Source organism: Bos mutus, chromosome 16 (assembly GCF_027580195.1).
Source record: "Bos mutus isolate GX-2022 chromosome 16, NWIPB_WYAK_1.1, whole genome shotgun sequence".
NCBI classification, from domain to species: Eukaryota; Metazoa; Chordata; class Mammalia; order Artiodactyla; family Bovidae; genus Bos; species Bos mutus.
The window spans coordinates 64375467-64394354 of NC_091632.1; the positions used below are offsets into that span (position 1 = coordinate 64375467).

Genomic DNA, 18888 nt, shown 5'->3' on the forward strand with positions numbered 1-18888 from the left:
CAAGAAGCTTGAAAAAAGACCCTGACAGGGCCATAACTCCTGCACCGGAAGCAGTCCATGTGCCTGCACACTTGGCGCCGCCAGGGTCCTCACAAGCCAAGAAACCATGCCACCTTCACACTCAACTCTCACTGGGAGAGAGCTGCTACAGGTGCAAAGTCTTCGTCTATGCGTGCAGTGTCATTTTGGTCATGAACAACTCTTTGCGACCCTGTAGACCCTGGGCTGCCAGGCTTCTCCGTCAGGGAGGGGGTTCTCCAGGCAAGAATACTGGAACTTACTGGCCAATACTGGTCGCCATACCCTTCTAAAGCACTATACTTCCTGCTGCCCTAGTTGCCAACTCCCCTGAGCACCTGGTGCTGCCAGAACTCCTGGGACCCAAGCAGCTGCACCACCTCCACACCTGGCCCTCACAGGGGCAAACCCAAGTCTTCCAGGGCAGCCTCAGGAGCAAACCCCAGTGAACGACCCACATGCAGAGGTGGAAATAAAACCACAGTTGAAACCCAGGGGCAGTGTGACTAAGGAAGAAGACCCAAAACCTTCCCACCAGCTCTACAAGCTGCAGATTAAATCCACACTATCAATTAGGCAGACTCTGTGTCTATGGAATATTCAAAATGACACTGAGAGCTCCCACAAAAGAAAACGCACTGGTTCTGATAGTTGTGGACACTGGAGGAAAGAACACACAGTAGGACCAGATGAGGATCTGAGATGCCCCCACAGCAGGTCCAGAGACCAGCACAGTGTTGGAGGGCATCCCAGGGAGGTAAGGTGGACTGTGACGCCCAGCAAGGGAAAGGACTCTGACAGCAGTGACTCAAGATAAACATTTGTTTTTCTTATGTTTTGACTTATTCTGTATACTCTTTTGGATTTTATCTTTTTTTCCCTCCCTTTCCCCACCCTGCTCTGTTGTAGTTATTGATTTTATTGGCACTATGAAATCTAATTAAGATTTTGAGCTTTTTTTTTTCTCAGTCACATTTTTTGTTGTTGTTATATACCTCTGCCTCTACATTGGGCTCTGGCAGTTCTGTGGAGTTTTTCTTCCTTTTTTTCATTTTTTAATTTTAACTTAAACCTATTATTATTTCTTCTACATCTGTTTCTTTGTTTGCTTTTCCTACTGCTCTTTTCCCCTTGCAATTAATCTTTAATGTATACAAATCTTTTTTATCTACCTCTATTTAACTTTGCATATCTTTCTTTTCTTTCTTTCCTTTCCTCTCAACAGATTTGTTAGTTTTATTTTCCTTGCTTTATTTCCCAGTTGGCACCATGCTTTAGTTTTGTTTTCCAGTCTGTGCGTTAGTTTTGCTCTTAACTAGTAGATATAATTTTTGGTTTCCTTTGTTCATCAGATCAATCTTTTACAGTTTATTTTTTGTTCTTTTTTTTTTTCTTCTTTCTCTTAAACCTATTACTTTTTTCTGCATTTATTCCTTTGTTTGCTTTTCCTACTGTTCTTTTCCCCCAGCAGTTAATCTTTAATGGATATAAAACTTCTTCATCTACCTCTATTTAACTTTGAATATCTATTCTTTCTTTTCTTTCCTTTCCTCTCAACATATTTGTTAGTTTTGTTTTCATTGCTTTATTCCCTACTTGGCACCTTGCTTTAGGTTTTCCAGTTGTGCTTTAATTAGTTTTATTCTTAACTGGTAAATATAATTTTTTATTTACTTTGTTTGCCAGGTCAATCTGTACTTTATTTTTGTTGGACTACTTTGACTTTATGGGTGTGTGTATATTTATATACATGTGTGTATGTGTGTATACTCCATTATTTTAATTATTATTTTCCTGATTTTGTAACTGCCATTTGTCTGGGGTTCATCATGGTTTCTCGTTTCTGGGTATTTGTTTTAATCTCACTTAATGTCATAACAAACCACTTGTGGAATCTTTGTTCCTGATCAGAGATCAAGCGCTGAGCCTTTGGAATGGGAGCACTGATTCCTACACCCTAGTCCCTAGACTACCAGAGAACTAAACGTAGGGAGTATTAAATAGTGAGAACTCACAAAGGAAACCATCTGAATACAAGACTCAGCATCACCCAACCACCAGTAGCACCTTGTGCAGGACGCCTCATCTAAACAACAAACAAAGCAAAAACACAAACCCAATAGTCAGCAGACAGGATTACCACCTCACTCAGCCTTGCCCTCAGAGGAAAAACAAAGAAACAAACAAAAAAGTCAGTGGAAATTTCACCCTATATGAACCTTACACAAACCACTGGTCCAACCTCAGGAGGGCAGAAACCAAAAGGAACAAAGAATTCAACTCTGAAGCCTGTGAAAAGACCTCAAACATAGTAAGCTAAAAAAAAAAATAATAATGAAAAGGCAGAGAAATACTACACAAATGAAGGAACAAACTAGAAACACAGAAGTCCAAATATATGAAGAGGAAATAGGCAAACTACCTAAAAATAATTCAGAATAATGACGGTAAAGATGATCAAAAACCTTGAAAACAAAATGGAGAAAATGCAAGAATCAATTAACAAAGACCTAGAAGAATTAAAGAATAAACAGACAAACAACACAATTACTGGAATTAAAAATACTCTAGAAGGAATCAGTAGCAGAATATCTGAAGCAGAACAAAAAATCAGTGAGATGGAAGATTAAATGGTAGAAATAACTTCTGAAGAGCAGAATAAAGCAAAAAGAATGAAAAGGACTGAAGACAGTCTCAGAGACCTCTGGGATAATATCAAACACACCAACATTCGAATTACAGGGGTCCCAGAAGAAGAGATAAAGAGTATGAGAAAATTTTTGAAAAAATTATAGTTGAAAATTTCCCCAACATGGTAAAGGAAATAGTCAATCAAGTTCAAGAGGTGCAAAGAGTCCCATAGAGGATAAACCCAAGGAGAAACACGCCAAGACACATACTAACCAAACTAACAAAGACTAAACACAAAGAATATTAAAAGCAGCGAGGAAGAAGCAACAAGTAATATACAAGGGAAACCCATATGCTTAACAGCTGATCTTTCAGCAGAAACTCTGCAGGCCAGAAGGGAATGGCAGGATATATTTAAAGTATTGAAAGGGAAAAATTTACAACCAAGATTACGGTATCCAGCAAGGATCTCATTCAAAATGGATCAAAAATAAAAAGCTTTTCAGATGGGCAAAAGTTAAGAGAATTCAGTACCACCAAACCAGCTTTACAACAAATATTAAAGGAACTTACATAGACAAGAAATACAAGAGAAGGAAAAAGATCTGCAAAATCAACCCCAAACAATTAAGAAAATGGCAATAGAAACATATATATCAGTAATTACTTTAAATGTAAATGGATTAAATGCTCCAACCAAAAGACAGACTGGCTAAATGGATACAAAAACAAAACCCATATATATGCTGTCTACAAGAAACCCACTTCAGACCTAAAGACACATACAGACTGAAAGTGAGCGGATGGAAAAATATATTCCATGCAAATGGGAAGCAAAAGAAAGCTGGAGTAGCAATCCTCATATCGGACAAAACAGACCTTAAAGTAAAGAAGATTACAAGAGATAAAGATGGACTCTACTAATGATCAACAGATCAATCCAAGAGGAAGACACAACAATTGTAAATATCTACACACCCAACATAGCACCTCAATACGTAAGACAAACACTAACAGGCATAAAAAGAGAAACGGACAGTAACACAATCATAGTAGGAGACTTTAACACCCCACTTACACCAATGGACAGATCAAAACAGAAAATTAATAAGGAAACACAAGTCTTAAATGATACACTAGATGAAATGGATCTCACTGATATCTTCAGAACATTCCATCCAAATGCAGAAGAATATATGTTTTTCTCAAGTGCACATGGAACATTCTCCAGAATAGACCACATCTTGGGTCACAAATCAAACCTCAGTAATTTTAAGAAAACTGAAATCATATCAAGCATCTTCTCCAACCACAACGCTATGAGACTGGATATCAATTACAAGAAAAAAAACCATAAGAAATATAAACACATAGAGATTAAATAATAAATTTCTAAATAACCAATCGGTTATTGGAGAAATCAAAAAGGAAATCAAAATATTTCTAGAAACAAATGACAATGAAAACACGACAACTCAAAACCTATGGGATGCAACAAAAGCAGCTCTAAGAGGGAATTAAATAGCAATACAAACCAACCTCAAGAAACAAGAAAAACATCAAACAAAGTAACTTTACACATAAAACTGGAAAAAAGAACAACAATGACAAAAAAAAAATTAGAAGGAAAGAAATCATAAAGATTCAAGCAGAAATAAATGAAAAAGAAATGAAAGAAACAATAGTAAAGATTAATAAAACTAAAAGCTGGTTCTTTGAGATAAAAACTGACAAATCTTTAGCCAGACTCATCAAGAAAAAAAGAAGAATCAAATCAACAAAATCAGAAATGAAAAAGGAGGTTACAACAAACAATGCAGGAATACAAAGGATTCTAAGAGACCATTATGTACAACTATACGGCAATAAAATGGATAACCTGGAAGAAATGAATAGATTCTTAGAAAAGTTCATTTTTCCAAGACTGAACCAGGAAGAAATAGAAATTATGAACAACCCAATTACAAGCACTGAAATTAAAGTTGTGATCAAAAACCTGCCAAAAAACAAAAGCCCAGGATTAGACGGCTTCACATGAGATATTCTATCAAACATTTAGAAATGAGCTAATGCCTATCCTCCTAAAACTCTTTCAAAAAGTTGCAGAAGAAGGAACATAGCCAAACTCATTCTATGAGGCCACGGTCACACTGATCCCAAAACCAGACAAAGACAATACAAAAAAACTACGGGCCAATATCACTGATGAACACAGATGCAAAAATCCTCAACAAAATTTTAGCAAACAGAAATCAACGACACATGAAAAAGCTCATACACCATGATCAAGTTGGGTTTATTCCAGGGATGCAAGGATTCTTCAATATATACTAATCAATCAATGCGATATACCATATTAACAAATTAAAGATAAAAATCATATGACAATCAAAGGAGATACAGAAAAAGCCTTTGATGAAATTCAGCATCCATTTATGATTACAACTCTTCAAAAGTGGGCACAGAATGAACCTACCTCAACATAGTAAAGGCCATATATGATAAGCCTACAGCAAACATTACTGTCAACAGTGAAAAACTGAAAACATTCCCCCTAAGATCAGGAACAAGAAAGGGTTCACTACCTTCACCACTATTATTCAACATAGTTCTGGAAGTCCTAGCTACAGCAATCAGAGAAGAAAAAGAAATAAAAGGAATCTAGATTGGAAAAGAAGTAAAGCTTTCACTGTGCACAGTGATGTGCAGTGAGTATGACATGATACTGTACATAGAAAACCCTAAAGATAGTATTAGAAAATTACTAGAGCTAATCAGTGAATTTAGCAAAGTTGCAGGATACAAAATTCACAGAAATCACTTGCATTTGTGTATACTAACTATGAAAAATCAGAAAGAGAAAATAAGGAATCAATCTCATTCACCACTGCAACAAAAAGAATTAATTATCTAGGAATAAACTTATCTAAGGAGACAAAAGAACTGTACACTGAAAATTATAAGACACTGATAAAAGAAATCAAAGATGACATAAACAGATGGAGAGATTATCCATGTTCCTGGGTAGGAAGAATAAATACTGTGAAAATGACTATACTACCAAATGCAATCTACAGATTCAACGTGATCCCTAGCAAATTACCAATGACATTTTTCACAGAACTAGAATAAAAAATTTCACAATTCATATGGAAACACAAAAGACCCTGAATAGCCAAAGCAGTCCTGAGAAAGAAGAATGGAGCTGGAGGAACCAACCTTCCTGACTTCAGATTACACTACAAAGTTACAGTCATCAAGACAGTATGGTACTGGCACAAAAACAGAAATAGAGACCAATGGAACAAGATAGAAAGCCCAGAAATAAACCCATGCACCTATGGGTGCCTTATTTTTGACAAAGGAGACAAGAATGTACAATGGGGCAAAGACAGCCTCTTCAATAAATGGTGCTGGGAAGACTGGACGGCTACATGTAAAAAAATGAAATTAGAACACTTCCTAACACCATACACAAAGATAAACTCAAAATGGATTAAAGACCTAAATGTAAGATCAGAAACTATAAAACTCTTAGAGGAAAACATAGGCAGAACACTCGATGACATAAATCAAAGCAAGATCCTCTATGACCCACCTCCTAGAGTAATGGAAATAAAAACACAAGTAAACAAACAGGACCCGATTAAATTTAAAAGCTTTTGTACAGCAAAGGAAACTATAAGCAAGGTGAAAAGACAACCCTTAGAATGGGAGAAAATAATAGAAAATGAAACAACTGACAAAGGATTAATTTCTAAAATATACAAGCAGCTCATACAACTCAATAGCAGAAAAACAAACACCCAATCAAAAAGTGGGAAAAAGGCTTGAACAGACATTTCTCCAAAGAAGACATACAGATGGCTAACAAACACTTGAAAAGATGCTCAATACCGCTCATTATTAGAGAAATGCAAATCAAAACCACAACAAGATATCACCTCACCCCAGTCAGAATGGCCATCATCAAAAAGCCTACAAACAATAAATGCTGAAGAGGGTGTGGAGAAAAGGGACAGCTCTTGCACTGTTGGTGGGAATGTAAATTGATACAGCCACTATGGAAGACAGTATGGAGATTCCTTTAAAAACTAGGACTAAAATCACCATATGACCCAGCAATCCCATACACCCTGAGGAACCATGGTTGAAAAAGACACATGTATCCCATTGTTCATCGCAGCACTATTTACAATAGCTAGAACATGGAAGCAACCTAGATGCCCAATGACAGATGAATAGATAAAGAAGTTTTGATACATATACACAATGGAATATTACTCAGCCATAAAAAGGAACACATTTGCGTCCATTCTGATGAGGTGGATGAACCCAGAACCTATTATATAGAGTGAAGTGAGTCAGAAAGAGAAAGATAAACATCGTATTCTAACATACATATACAGAATCTAGAAAAATGGTACTGAAGGATTTATTTACAGGGCAGCAATGGAGAAACAGATATAGAGGATAGAGTTACAGACATGGGGAGAGGGGAGGAGAGGATGAGATGTATGGGAAGAGTAATAAGGAAACTTACATTACTATGTGTAAAATAGATAGCCAAAGGGAATTTGCTGTATGGCTCAAGAAACTCAAACAGGGGCTCTGTATCAACCTAGAGGGGTAGGATGAGGAGGGAGACAGGAGGGAGGTTCAAAAGGGAGGGGATATATGTATACTTATGGCTGATTCATGTCAAGGTTTGACAGAAAACAACAAAACTCTGTAAAGCAATTATCCTTCAATAAAAAAATAAATTAATTTTAAAAAATAGGAATAAAAAGAAAAAAGAGACAGATGTCTCCTGGCAGAACAGACTGTACATGGAGTGAGGGCCCTCTAGAATTGCCAGAGGGCTGGAGAAGGGGACTCTGGAGTGGTCAATTAAGGGCAAGTCGGGGCACTGGTCCTCTAGGGGAGCCACTACCTGGGCCTGGAGGGGACTAGGAGGCCACCAGTGGAGCTGCTAAATTAAAACATGCACTGTCAGTGCATCAGAAAAATAAGGAATAGTTGCATCTATGTATGGTGGACATGTGATAAACCAAAAATAACACGTCAGCAGTGGGAGGATCTGGGTGGTGTCTTTATGGATATTCACTCTACAATACTTTCAACTCTTACGTATCCTTGAAAAGGCTCATAATTAACCAAACAAAATAACATACTTGTAGCATCTGTCTATAGCTGCTATTACTCTAACTGGCCCTTTAGATGGCTGCAGGGTGACTGGACACTGGAAGGGTGAGTCTGGCCCCTGCACGGGCACATCTGCTGTGGCCATGAAGCTGGAGCTGTGGGAGATCAACTTTCTTACCTATCATCACCACATCTGCCGTCAGCAATGTCCCAAGTAGCAGGAAGATGGCCCCCACCTTGCCCCTCCTTGCTATCTTTCCTGCAATTCTTGCAAGAGTGCTTTAATTTGAAGAAAATTAGTCTGACTCCTTAATTCAAGGAAATCTGAGAATCACGGTTCTTAGCTTCGTAGTGTCTGCAGTTTAGGGATATACAGAAGGAAATTATATGGAGTGAAGTTAAGTGGGACAGAGAAAGACAGTTGTATGATTTCACTTACATGTATAATGTAAAAAAAAAGTCACAAATGAACTTATATACAAAACAGAAATAGAGTCACAGATGTAGAAAACAAAGGTTTTACCTGAGGGGAAAGGGGAAGGAAGGATACACTGGGAGATTAGCACTGACATATACACACTGCTATATATAAAATGGATAACTGATAAGGACCTGCTGTATAGCACAGAAACGTCTACTTGATACTCTGTAATGACCTATAGGGGAAAAGAATCTGACTATACTTCAATAAAAATTTTAAAATATATATACTTTAAAAAAAAAGATTGTGGCATCTGGTCTTATCACTTCATGGCAAACAGATGGGGAAAATATGGAAACAATGTCAGATTTCATTTTCGTGGGCTCCAAAACTACTGTGGACAATGACTGCAGCCATGAAATTAAAAAATGCTTGCTCTTTGCAAGAAATGCAACGACAAACCTAGACAGCATATTAAAAAGCAGAAACATCACTTTGCCAACAAAGGTCCATCCAGTCAAAAGCTATGGTTTTTCCAGTAGTCATGCACGGATGTGAGAGTTGGACCATAAAAGAAGGCTGAGCACTGAAGAACTGATGCTTTCGAACCGTGGTGCTGAAGACTCTTGAGAGCCCCCTGGACAGCAAGGTGGTCAAACCAGTCAATCCTAAAGGAAATCAACCCTGAATAGTCATGAGAAGGACTGATGCTCAAGTATACTCCAATACTTTGGCCACCTGATGTGAAGAGCCAACTCATTGGGAAAGACCCTGATGCTGGGAAAGACTGAAAGCAGGAGGAGAAGGAGGTGACAGAGGATGAGATGGTTGGATAGCATCACCAACTCAATGGACATGAGTTTGAGCAAACTCCGGGAGATAGTGAAGGACAGGGAAGCCTGGTGTGCTGCAGTCCATGGCGATGCAGAGTCGGACACAACTGAATGAGTGAACAACCACCATTCAACCCACTGCATGTACCCAATCAATACATCAATTTAAAAAATGAGGATACCTAAACCCTTTCCCAGAAAGCTGCTGGTAAATGTAACTGTCAAAATGAGAGAGAAAGCCAAGAGAAAAGAAGACATTTAGTCCCAGAAACAGAGGTTACTGCACAGGAAAGAGACAAAGGGAATTCCCAGGACAGTGATAAAGCAGAGCTGAAAACAGACAGTGCATACCAGGTAAAAAACAACCAGTCTGGATTGTAGCAGGATGACCATGAAGAAAGTAGTACTGAGAAGGGTTTAAGAATTTTTTTTGCAGAGTGTAGGAAGGCTTTGGTGCATAAACTAAGCAAATGAGAAGAGGCGGCCATTAATTCCAGGAAAACAAAAACTATAAGGAAATAAGTTAAAGAAAGAAAATAATATTACTGAGCATTACTTTGCACAGCAAAGAACAATGTTTACATTGAATATTGATTTAGCCAAAATATGAATATATCATACTAGAAAGACCAAGTATTAGATATATGGGGGTGAAGGAATGTTAAGAGTGCCAATTCTTTATCTTCCATTAAATATAATAATATTGAGAGTGAGATAGTATAAATATTATTTAATATACAGAGGTAAATACTAGTAGAAAGATCTATTACTTTGGGGTGAGGGAATGAAACAAGGAGTAGAGGCAGATGTGGAAGGATACTGGCTATTTTATTTTGTAACTGTGTTCCTATTGCTTTGAAAACAAAATTAAACAAAACTACATGATGCAGGAAAAAAGAAAAGGCTCTGAGAAAAGGATTTGTTCAGGGCCATGACACAGTTAAGAAATATGTCACAATGTCTCAAAGTTTCTAATAGCTTGCAGGAGTATGGAAATTCTTGAAACAGGGTTCTTCAAAAAAAATAATAAGTTTCCAAAGGCATAAGTCTGCCTAAGGAGTCAAAAACAATCAAACCACACACACCACCACCAGCACTCCTGAAGTATGCTGACTAACAGATCCACCCTCTGTTACATTATTATAACTCTACCCAGCTTTGCTTAATGTAACACTGCTGGCTCCTTTTCATTTTTGAACTTTATAACTCACAACCATAAATAACTGGTGTAACCAGGTAAAGGAGTTGAAGATATAATCCAGACTGGGATTATCTGGGAAGATACCTGCCAGTGAATCCAGTCTGTATGTGAATGGACTCTAAAGACTGCACAGTATTAGAAGGATGAGATTAAAAGCCTGTGTTCTGAATACACCCAGAGAGGGACAATGAGCAGCTTCCATAAAAGCTCTTCTGTCAAGCTTGTATGAGGAGAGGAGGAGAGGCTATTAGGGAAATGTGTGGCAGCAAGGGTGCTAGGACAAGGTGAAACAGGAAAGGGAAATCTTACTCTCTACTTAATCAATGTCCTCCTTTATCCAGTTCATTAATGTCTGACTCACTGGCACACCAAATCTATTTCCACTTTGGCCTTCCCTCCTCTTCAGTTGCCTTGAAAGTCCACCTACTTCCACTAGACACAGACTAAACTGCTCTTATGTCCTAAATGAATATTGGCTACTCTGAAATTCTCCCCACAAATACGGACAGCCACTTAATTACAGCTGTTATACTCAGTGTAACTGACAATAACAAACAGTCTAAATGGACCAGTTTAGAATCTCTATGTTGTCATGCTAATCTTATTTACTTATTTTCTTGAGGTCATGTGTCTACCTGAATTGTAAACCTTTAAAAGATACAAGGATAGCACCAGGTACAAATAGGTATTTAATGTTTTCCTATAAATGTATGAGAACAAATATTTTTAAAAGAAAATGTGTCAGGGTAATTAATCACTGGTGTGAGGTAGGTAGCTCTAGAAATAAGTTTTTAAAGCCAAGCCATTTTGGTTAACATCTCAAGCAGTTTTTTGACCTTGTCACAGATTACTACCACACCTGTGATCACTGTAGTAGGAAAAGTCGAAGGTCAAGAGCAAAAAAGCAAATGGTAACAAAGAAAATACAATGATGCCACTGAAAAGAACCCTTCATATATTTTCATAACTCATGAAAAAATTAATCCCAAAGCAAAAACAAATGCTTCTATTAAAAGTTATTTTGAAACCAACAAGGAAAAGGGGAAAAAAAAAACCTTTTTTGATGGAAAACATCAGCTCTTTCTCACCCAATGCTGCTTGATCTTTCTCCAATTCTTACAATAAAACTCTTATCATAAGTGAGGACAGTCTGTTAAGACTTTTTAACTTACAAGTGTAAATGCCCAATCATAGCATTCATGTCTTCATAATTACTTCTGACAAACTTTAAAACGCAGCACTAGTGAGCACACTTACATAAATATGCAAAATGTGAGTCCTTTTGATATTCAGAAGGAATATATATCAAAATACTGATATTTTGATATTCAGATCAAATTCAAACAGCTTAGAAAACTTTTGTCAAAATTAGATAAAATGACAACTTAATCAAGAAACTTGAAGAATACTTCAACTCTAGAAGAGCATGAAACTCCTAAATGCTCTTCTTGCCAGAGTTTCTTTTGTTTTCCCAAAATACAAACAAAAACTTATGACAGAAACTCTAGTTTCCTGATTGAAGTTCTCTTTGTTGGCAACAGAAAGCAAGCCTTAAAATACAACTATGTACTCTGCTTTAATTTAAAAAGTAAATAAGCCCTTTTGAGAGTAAAGCACATTTCAGAACCTTTCACCTGGTATAGTAAAAAGAAAGCTATTGGGATTCATAGGTCAGAGGGCTGGAGAAGAGGAGTTGCATGCCAAAGATCATGAAAAGCATTTACGTTCTTTATCTCCCAACCAGTCGAGTATCATCAAAGCTGCCTCAGCACAAGGATGAGTTTTCATCATACTTCCTAAAGCTCCAATTCTTCATTTTAGAAATTATGCACCATGTCAATTATCACTGTGGGTTAACAGTCTCAATTGAAGATGTATCCCTCACTTGGCCTTCTATTCTACAAAATGCAGGATTTCAAATAGGAGACCTTCCTATCTCTAAAAAATTTACCTAAATCTACCAGTTCCTGAGTTTTAACAGCAAGGCCCTGGCATATGCAACTGGCAACTTCCATATTGAATAAGTCACCATGAAACATAAGAATACAGAGTTAAAGTAGGCTGTGGGCATGTGGAAATCTTAATAACATCTGAAAAGAAAAAATATTAATTCTATAGTATGCTTTTTTTTTTAATTTGGCTGCTTCAGGTCTTGGTTGTGGCACACACGTATAGTATGCTGTTCAACCTCCAAACTCTAAGAGCTGACATATATCTGATGTGCTGAATCCTGTGTAAAAGTCTTACCTGTTTGGCTTTCGAGTTCTTCCCAGCAGAATTTTTCTCACTTGCACTTCCGTCCATCCCTCTCAGAACACTGATGAAGTCCTTCTTGGAAACCGAGGATATCAACTTAGCTCGTTTTCTAATAGAGCCTCCAGCTTCTTTAACCTTTTCATCTACATTCTTTTGATGCTTTTGAACAGCATTAAATAACTGCACCACACCCCTATGGAACACAAATGACCAGAATAATTTCACTAAATAACAATTACACTAGAACACAAGCTCTTGAGGACGGGTGCAATCTATTTTCACTGCTCAGAAACGAGGCAATCATCTAATACGCGCTCAAGTGAAAAGCACAGAATAAATCTGAAAAGTGAACATACATTTCAATGAAACTGAATAGAAGTATCTGAATAGAGAATAAACACATGTGAGTTGATTTGTAGTTTTTCTCAGCTTCACTCTTTCTAAATCAACTTCTGAACAGATACTTCTCAAAATCTAATCATATAATGGCTGAAGACTTTAAGTGTCAATGGGATGAGCACAGGCTTTACAGTTAGCTATCTGATTATCTGACGCTAGAAAGATCTCCTGGATCTTGATTTCACCTGTAAATGGCAAAAATAATACTCAAGAAGCTTAGAAAGTATTCAGCTACCTTTATCTGCAAGTCTTATGATATAAAACTATTTTTTTAAGTCTATTTGAAGTACTTTATTCTGAAGTTAAACTCATTGAAATTCTGAAGATTAAGACTTGTAGTGTCCATTACAGTAGTCACAGGTTACATATAACGAGTGAACACAGGACATACAGCCAGAACAATGTTGCAGTGTGCTCCAAGTTTAAAATACACACTAGACTTTAAAGACAGTATGAGAAAAAGATTTTAAATTTCATTAATACTTGTTTTTTATTACATGTTGAAATAATTTGAATATATTGAGTTAAACAAAATTTATCATTGACTTTAATTTCACTTCTTTGTTTTTACTTTTTTCAAGGAGGCGCTCAGAAAATTTTAAGTTGCATGTGTGGCTCACACTGGATTTCTAGTCGATTTCTACTGGCCAGCACTGCTTTACACCATCGACACCCCTTCCAGCTCTAAGCTTCTATCATCTATTCATGTTCCTGCTATAACCATCATCAGTGCAGACGATCCGCCACAGGTGCTGAGCATCCCTGCACGTTCCTGCTGGGTTCTGAAGAGCACAACGCCTGCTCTTTACCAGGCCGTTTCTCAGGGTTGTGTCTGCAGTACGCAACCTTGAGAGATGAGGTAATGTCTCCCCCCAGACAAAGAGCAGGCTTGTTACCGTTCCCCATAAAAGCAATGGATCCCCAGATGCAGAGTTCCTCTCCTGTAACACAACCCACTGCACGCACAGGCATCTGTCGAGGGCACCTGCGCCACCCCCGGGGACACGGGGAACCGGTGGGAACGTGAAGCTCTGGCTACGGCTTCAGCTGTGAGTAACAGTCCTTTGTCTCTGACCTACAAGCGTCTTGTCTTCTGCCAGAATCCAAGAAACCTTACCAACCTAGCTTATTTGTTTATAAGTTGGGTAAAATTCCATACACTCCACAGCAGGGCTGGGACCAAGGTGCCGAGACGGAGGTGCCCAGGGTATAAAATGTAAGGGGCACTTACTCTCTGGCACCAATCCTGTACTCTTCTCAGCTCTGCGTGGGTATTAATTCATTTAATTCTCAGAGAAATCCTATAGCACAGGTATAACGTTCTCGCTTGTTTCCACAGATAAATAAACTGAGACAGAAGGAAATTAAGTAACTGCCCAGGGACACCCAGCAGCCTGGCCCTGCTCTCACTCCCTCAGCCATCCAGCCTCACTGGCTCACCATCCAACACCCAGATGGATTGCTGTAGGCAGCTAGGAAGTTAAAAGGGATTTCACTGAATGTAACTGTTGTATTCTTTAAATGGTAATCCAACTGCTACCTCCTTCATGGAGCTGTCCTCAACTCCATACACAATCTCCCATTAGATGTTCCCAACATGCAGGACACACCTTTACTCCCAAAGAGACTAGAACCCCCACAGATAAGTGGGCAAGGACCATGCAGTAGCCACCAGATTCTATTCATCTCTGGGCACAGATGGCATCAGCTAAATGTTGGTGCCAATATTAAAAAAAAAATGCTGAGTGGAAGGACAGCACGAAGCTGCTATAATGTGTAATTTGTTAGGTCATAAGTATAGTGCAAGATAACAAAAATGATCACCTCGTGCCATAAATTTAGATAAGCATCCTAAGAGAAACACAGGCAGAGGTCTGATTATAATGTTCTCGTGACCATAAAACACAAGATGATCCGAAACAGGTTCATACCACATACACACTTAGCCCATTAGACTCTTGCCTCACGAGACCTCCAAAATCTGTGGCTGAATCCAGTATCAGGTAGGCAGGCTGAGATATAAATCACTTGGCTCTGACCAGGCAGAGCTTAAGAACCAAACCTCGTCAGAAATGGATCACTACAAAGCTTTAGTGCACTTAGTTTTTAAAGGGCAACAACACTGTCTTACCTCGTAGCAATTCTCTGAAGATTTCTCTCCGTTTCTTTGTCTTTGACAACATCTGGCTTTACTCTGCACATCATTTCCCATTCCCGCTTCTTATCAAGCTGTGTTATAAATAGTGTTATGTGAAAGAATATTAGGCATTTTTGAAAGTGCAGCACACTTTGATATGATACTCTGTGAAAGGACAAAGGTAATAAATCATTCGAGCTTTAGTTTGTCGTAGGGCCTTTCAGAAACCCACCCTTTCGGGGGTCCGGCTCCGGGAGCCTGCGGTTAGTGCTCAGCGTGTCATGCGAGAGGCACCAAGTAAGCAGCCGGCAGGCTCTCCGACAGCAGGGGCCTGGAGCACTGCCAGCGTGCGGAGCCAGGAGGGCCAGGCTGGGGGTGAGGGAGCCCCGTGCCCAACCTGCCATCGCCAGAAGCCTCAGAGGGCAGCATCAGCAAGACGCCAAACCACCCTCTTCCGTAACCATGAGTTTAAGCACCGCTTCTCTTTATTTTTAGAACCTGACTTCCCCAGCGGCCGGAATTATTAAGAACTTGTATCAGCTTTTAAAAGAACAGCATGGTGTCCTACTAGCACTGTAACAGATAGAGACTATTTAAACAGTGACTGTTCTTCTTTCCTCTTATGGCACATCTGACCACTGTCCTTGCCGTATATGGCTTATCAGTCACAAACTACAGCAAGCTGACTCTCTGCGATAATGCAGACATAGAAACGGATTAGGAAATAAGAATATCCCACAGACAACATCGTCTCATTCAAAACTGTTCTCAGGGGACTTCGTGACCTCAGGTCCTTGATTCGATACACTTGCTTCTCCAGGTCCCCTGCTCAGGTCAACATATCACCAAACATCAAATATACTGAATATGATAAACTAATTATCAAGAAGCTGGTAGTAAGCATCAAAATCAGGAAGAACCAGTGGGGAAAAGTCTCCTTTTATCTTTTCCTTTTCTTCATTCATCTGATCTCTCACTTTGTATTAATGAAAACATCTGTTCACGGTAAAACCAAATCTTTGCTCTTGCTATACTCTGGAGCCTTTTTAAAGAAACAGATTCTTCCCCAAATCAGGTATTTTAACTATAATGAAATTCATTGTCAGATTATACCTGAAATAAAAAACCTTACTTTTAAGTGTAAAACAGTCAATCCTTAATTATCTCTTGTACGGAGGGGATAACAGGCATGCATGATCCCCAGGTATTTTTTAACTCTGAAATGTATTTCTTACCTATAATTAGAAACAGGTAGCCAATATTCTGGAAACCAATAATACTTAACGTTAAGAAACAAACACATTTACGCAGACTCTACCCGGAAGTATATACTGAAGAGCATCTGTGGCTGCTGTGTCGTGTTCCCGGGATCAACACACGTGCTCTCATGCATTATGTGGACAGCATCAGCTCTAGCACTCAAAGCTCTGGTCTAGAGCAGAGTCAGGAATTTCTTTATGTTGGCTTTAAAACATTGTTCTCTTACTGGAACACTGGGACTAGGGGTAATTAAGGATTCTGATATTTTTAAAGCCTCCTCTAGTTTTTGCCAGATTAAAAAAAAAAAAAAGGTTCGAATTTTAAGTTGAAAAGCTATCAGTAAGACTCAGAGACAAAGTTGATCTTAAATAAAGTACAATGAGAATACTGAATTAGTAATAGAGTACGTTCTGTTTTGAAGGGCAGCACTTGAAAAGTTCCATCTTTATACAGCCTCCAACAGAGGGCACCCAGTATTAGGAACAAAGGAAACATTCATCTTGAAACAAGATAAGGGGATGGTGAACTTAAAAGGAAACAAATGCCAATTGAAACTTAAGTTTTCTCTCCTTTTTACATATAAAGTATCTCTTGGAAATGAGCACTTCTATATTGTCAGTATGACCGTAGAAAGTTATTTTTCTTTCATTAAAAAATAATATCTATTTCAGCAGCCAAATAGTTTAGACATATTCTTGTTCTACTGTTCATTTATCTTTGCGATACACAACAGCAAACTTAAAGTCCAACTTCTGGCCTTTCATTAGCAGACAGCACCAGTCTAGCTTCTTCCATCAGCGGTTTAACAAAAGATAGAATGAACTCAAGTTTACCCATCAGTAAAATAGTTTGTTTTCAGAACTGCAACCAACCCTGTCAATGACATCATCACAGGTTTATATCATAAAATAGCCTTTAAGCTAAAAGTAACTAACATGATTCTATTAGTTCAGAGTTAACTTTATTAATAAAGTTAGCATCTGAACAGGTAAGTTGAATAAGATATTCAAACCCAGGAGTCACTGGCACAGGTATAAGTACTTGACTTTTAAAAGGATACATTTCCTTGGAGTTCACATTTTTATTATTTTGCTTAGATGAATAAAAAACATGCTCAAGAGAATGATTCAGACTAGGTTTCTGAACACAACCTTGCTTATCCACTCACAGATAAAACACAAGTTACGCACTGGAATGCTAACTGGACAAACACTGAACGAAGCAATGTGGTGCCAACGAGAACTAGCCTTGACACCCAAGGTCCAGAACAAGTGGCAGGACACACCTGTTTTCTTTTCTCTAGTCTCTCTTGCTTTAGCTTCTCCTTTTCCTTCTCCAGCTCTTTGTTTCTGACCAGGATGGTGGGTTTGCTTTCAGGAATCTTCTTGCTCAGGATCCTAGCCATGGCATCTGCCCAGCCCGCGTTAGCCCCCGCAGTAGCTTCTGCAGCACTGTCGTTGTCATCCTCGCGGGGCTCAGCTTCATCTTCGTTGTCAGCTTCTACTGCTTCATCACCAGAGGAAAAGTGATCTTTTTCCAATCCACAGCTTCCTAGAGAACCTAAAGTAGAAACAAACTAAACTTTAATATTGGAGGCAGAGTTTGGCAAGGCCATGGTGAGACCCCCCAGGGGCCTTCCTAAGGCTAATGGCTCTCCATCTGTCTCCATTCTCATTTCCGAGTCCCACAGCTGCCCTAATAGTGGAGAATGGCAGGACCCTCCATCCTACCATCGCCCACCCGCAAAGACCTGGCCCGGCCATGTGGACAGGGGAGGCCGCCACAGCGTCAGCGCCCAGGGCCCAGCGAGTGGAAGTCAGCCCACCAGCCTCAGGGCATCCTGTGGTCAGTGGTGACAGATGCTGCCATGGGGCTGCTGCAGGGTGTGCTCAAACCCACAGGCTTTTAATTGTGTTATTAAACTACTTGAAGAGACTAACAAATATTATTTTAAAAACAAGTAACAACAAAAAACTAATCTGTCAAGAAAATGGAATAGTGTTTCCACGGCACAGAGAAGTCAGAGTAAGTTCTCTGAGGGCTTTGGCCCAGATGTTTAAAATCCTGAATCCTGGTACGGGAAAATCTAAAGATTTGTTTCCTTTTATAGAATCTGCCTATAACATTAATAAACTGGGTGTTGCAACATTTTTGAAAAAATAATCTAATGAAGTGATATGTGCCCAAAATTTGACTGCACTGCTGGATGGCCGCATGAAAATATCAAGTTTTGAATGAAGGATACAGATTTGTACACTATAGAGTTGTATCATGCAGAACCACTGAGAACCACCCCAAGCATACACATGGAACTATGTCATCTGTAAGATTCAAACGGCTGAGATCAGAGGAGTGGCCAAAACATGATCCAGTTGGTGGCCTCGCTTGAAAACCAACTTGCCGAGAACCCCTAGGTACTTTAAGTTTTGCAGTCTGTCTCAAATTCTGAAACTCATTGTAGTTTAACAACAAGAGCACAAAGTGCCAGCGAAATCTGTGTGCAACTATATGATCCAGAGCCTTCTGAAGAGCTTCTGCTTTGCTCTTCAAAAACCTGTGGAGCTAAATTAGGAAATACTTCAAAAGT

General features: G+C 38.8%; 1 protein-coding gene across 1 annotated transcript in view; it reads right to left on the reverse strand.

Moving 5' to 3' along the window:
- The window catches only part of RRP15 (ribosomal RNA processing 15 homolog), a 55086-nt gene that overhangs the window by 24611 nt on the left and 11587 nt on the right, over positions 1 to 18888 (reverse strand). The window contains exons 2-4 of the mRNA XM_005898566.3: positions 17587 to 17861; positions 15036 to 15133; positions 12497 to 12698 (exon numbers count right to left, since the gene is read on the reverse strand). Coding sequence (XP_005898628.2) covers positions 12497 to 12698; positions 15036 to 15133; positions 17587 to 17861 — 575 coding nt within the window. The remainder of the gene's footprint in view (positions 1 to 12496; positions 12699 to 15035; positions 15134 to 17586; positions 17862 to 18888) is intronic.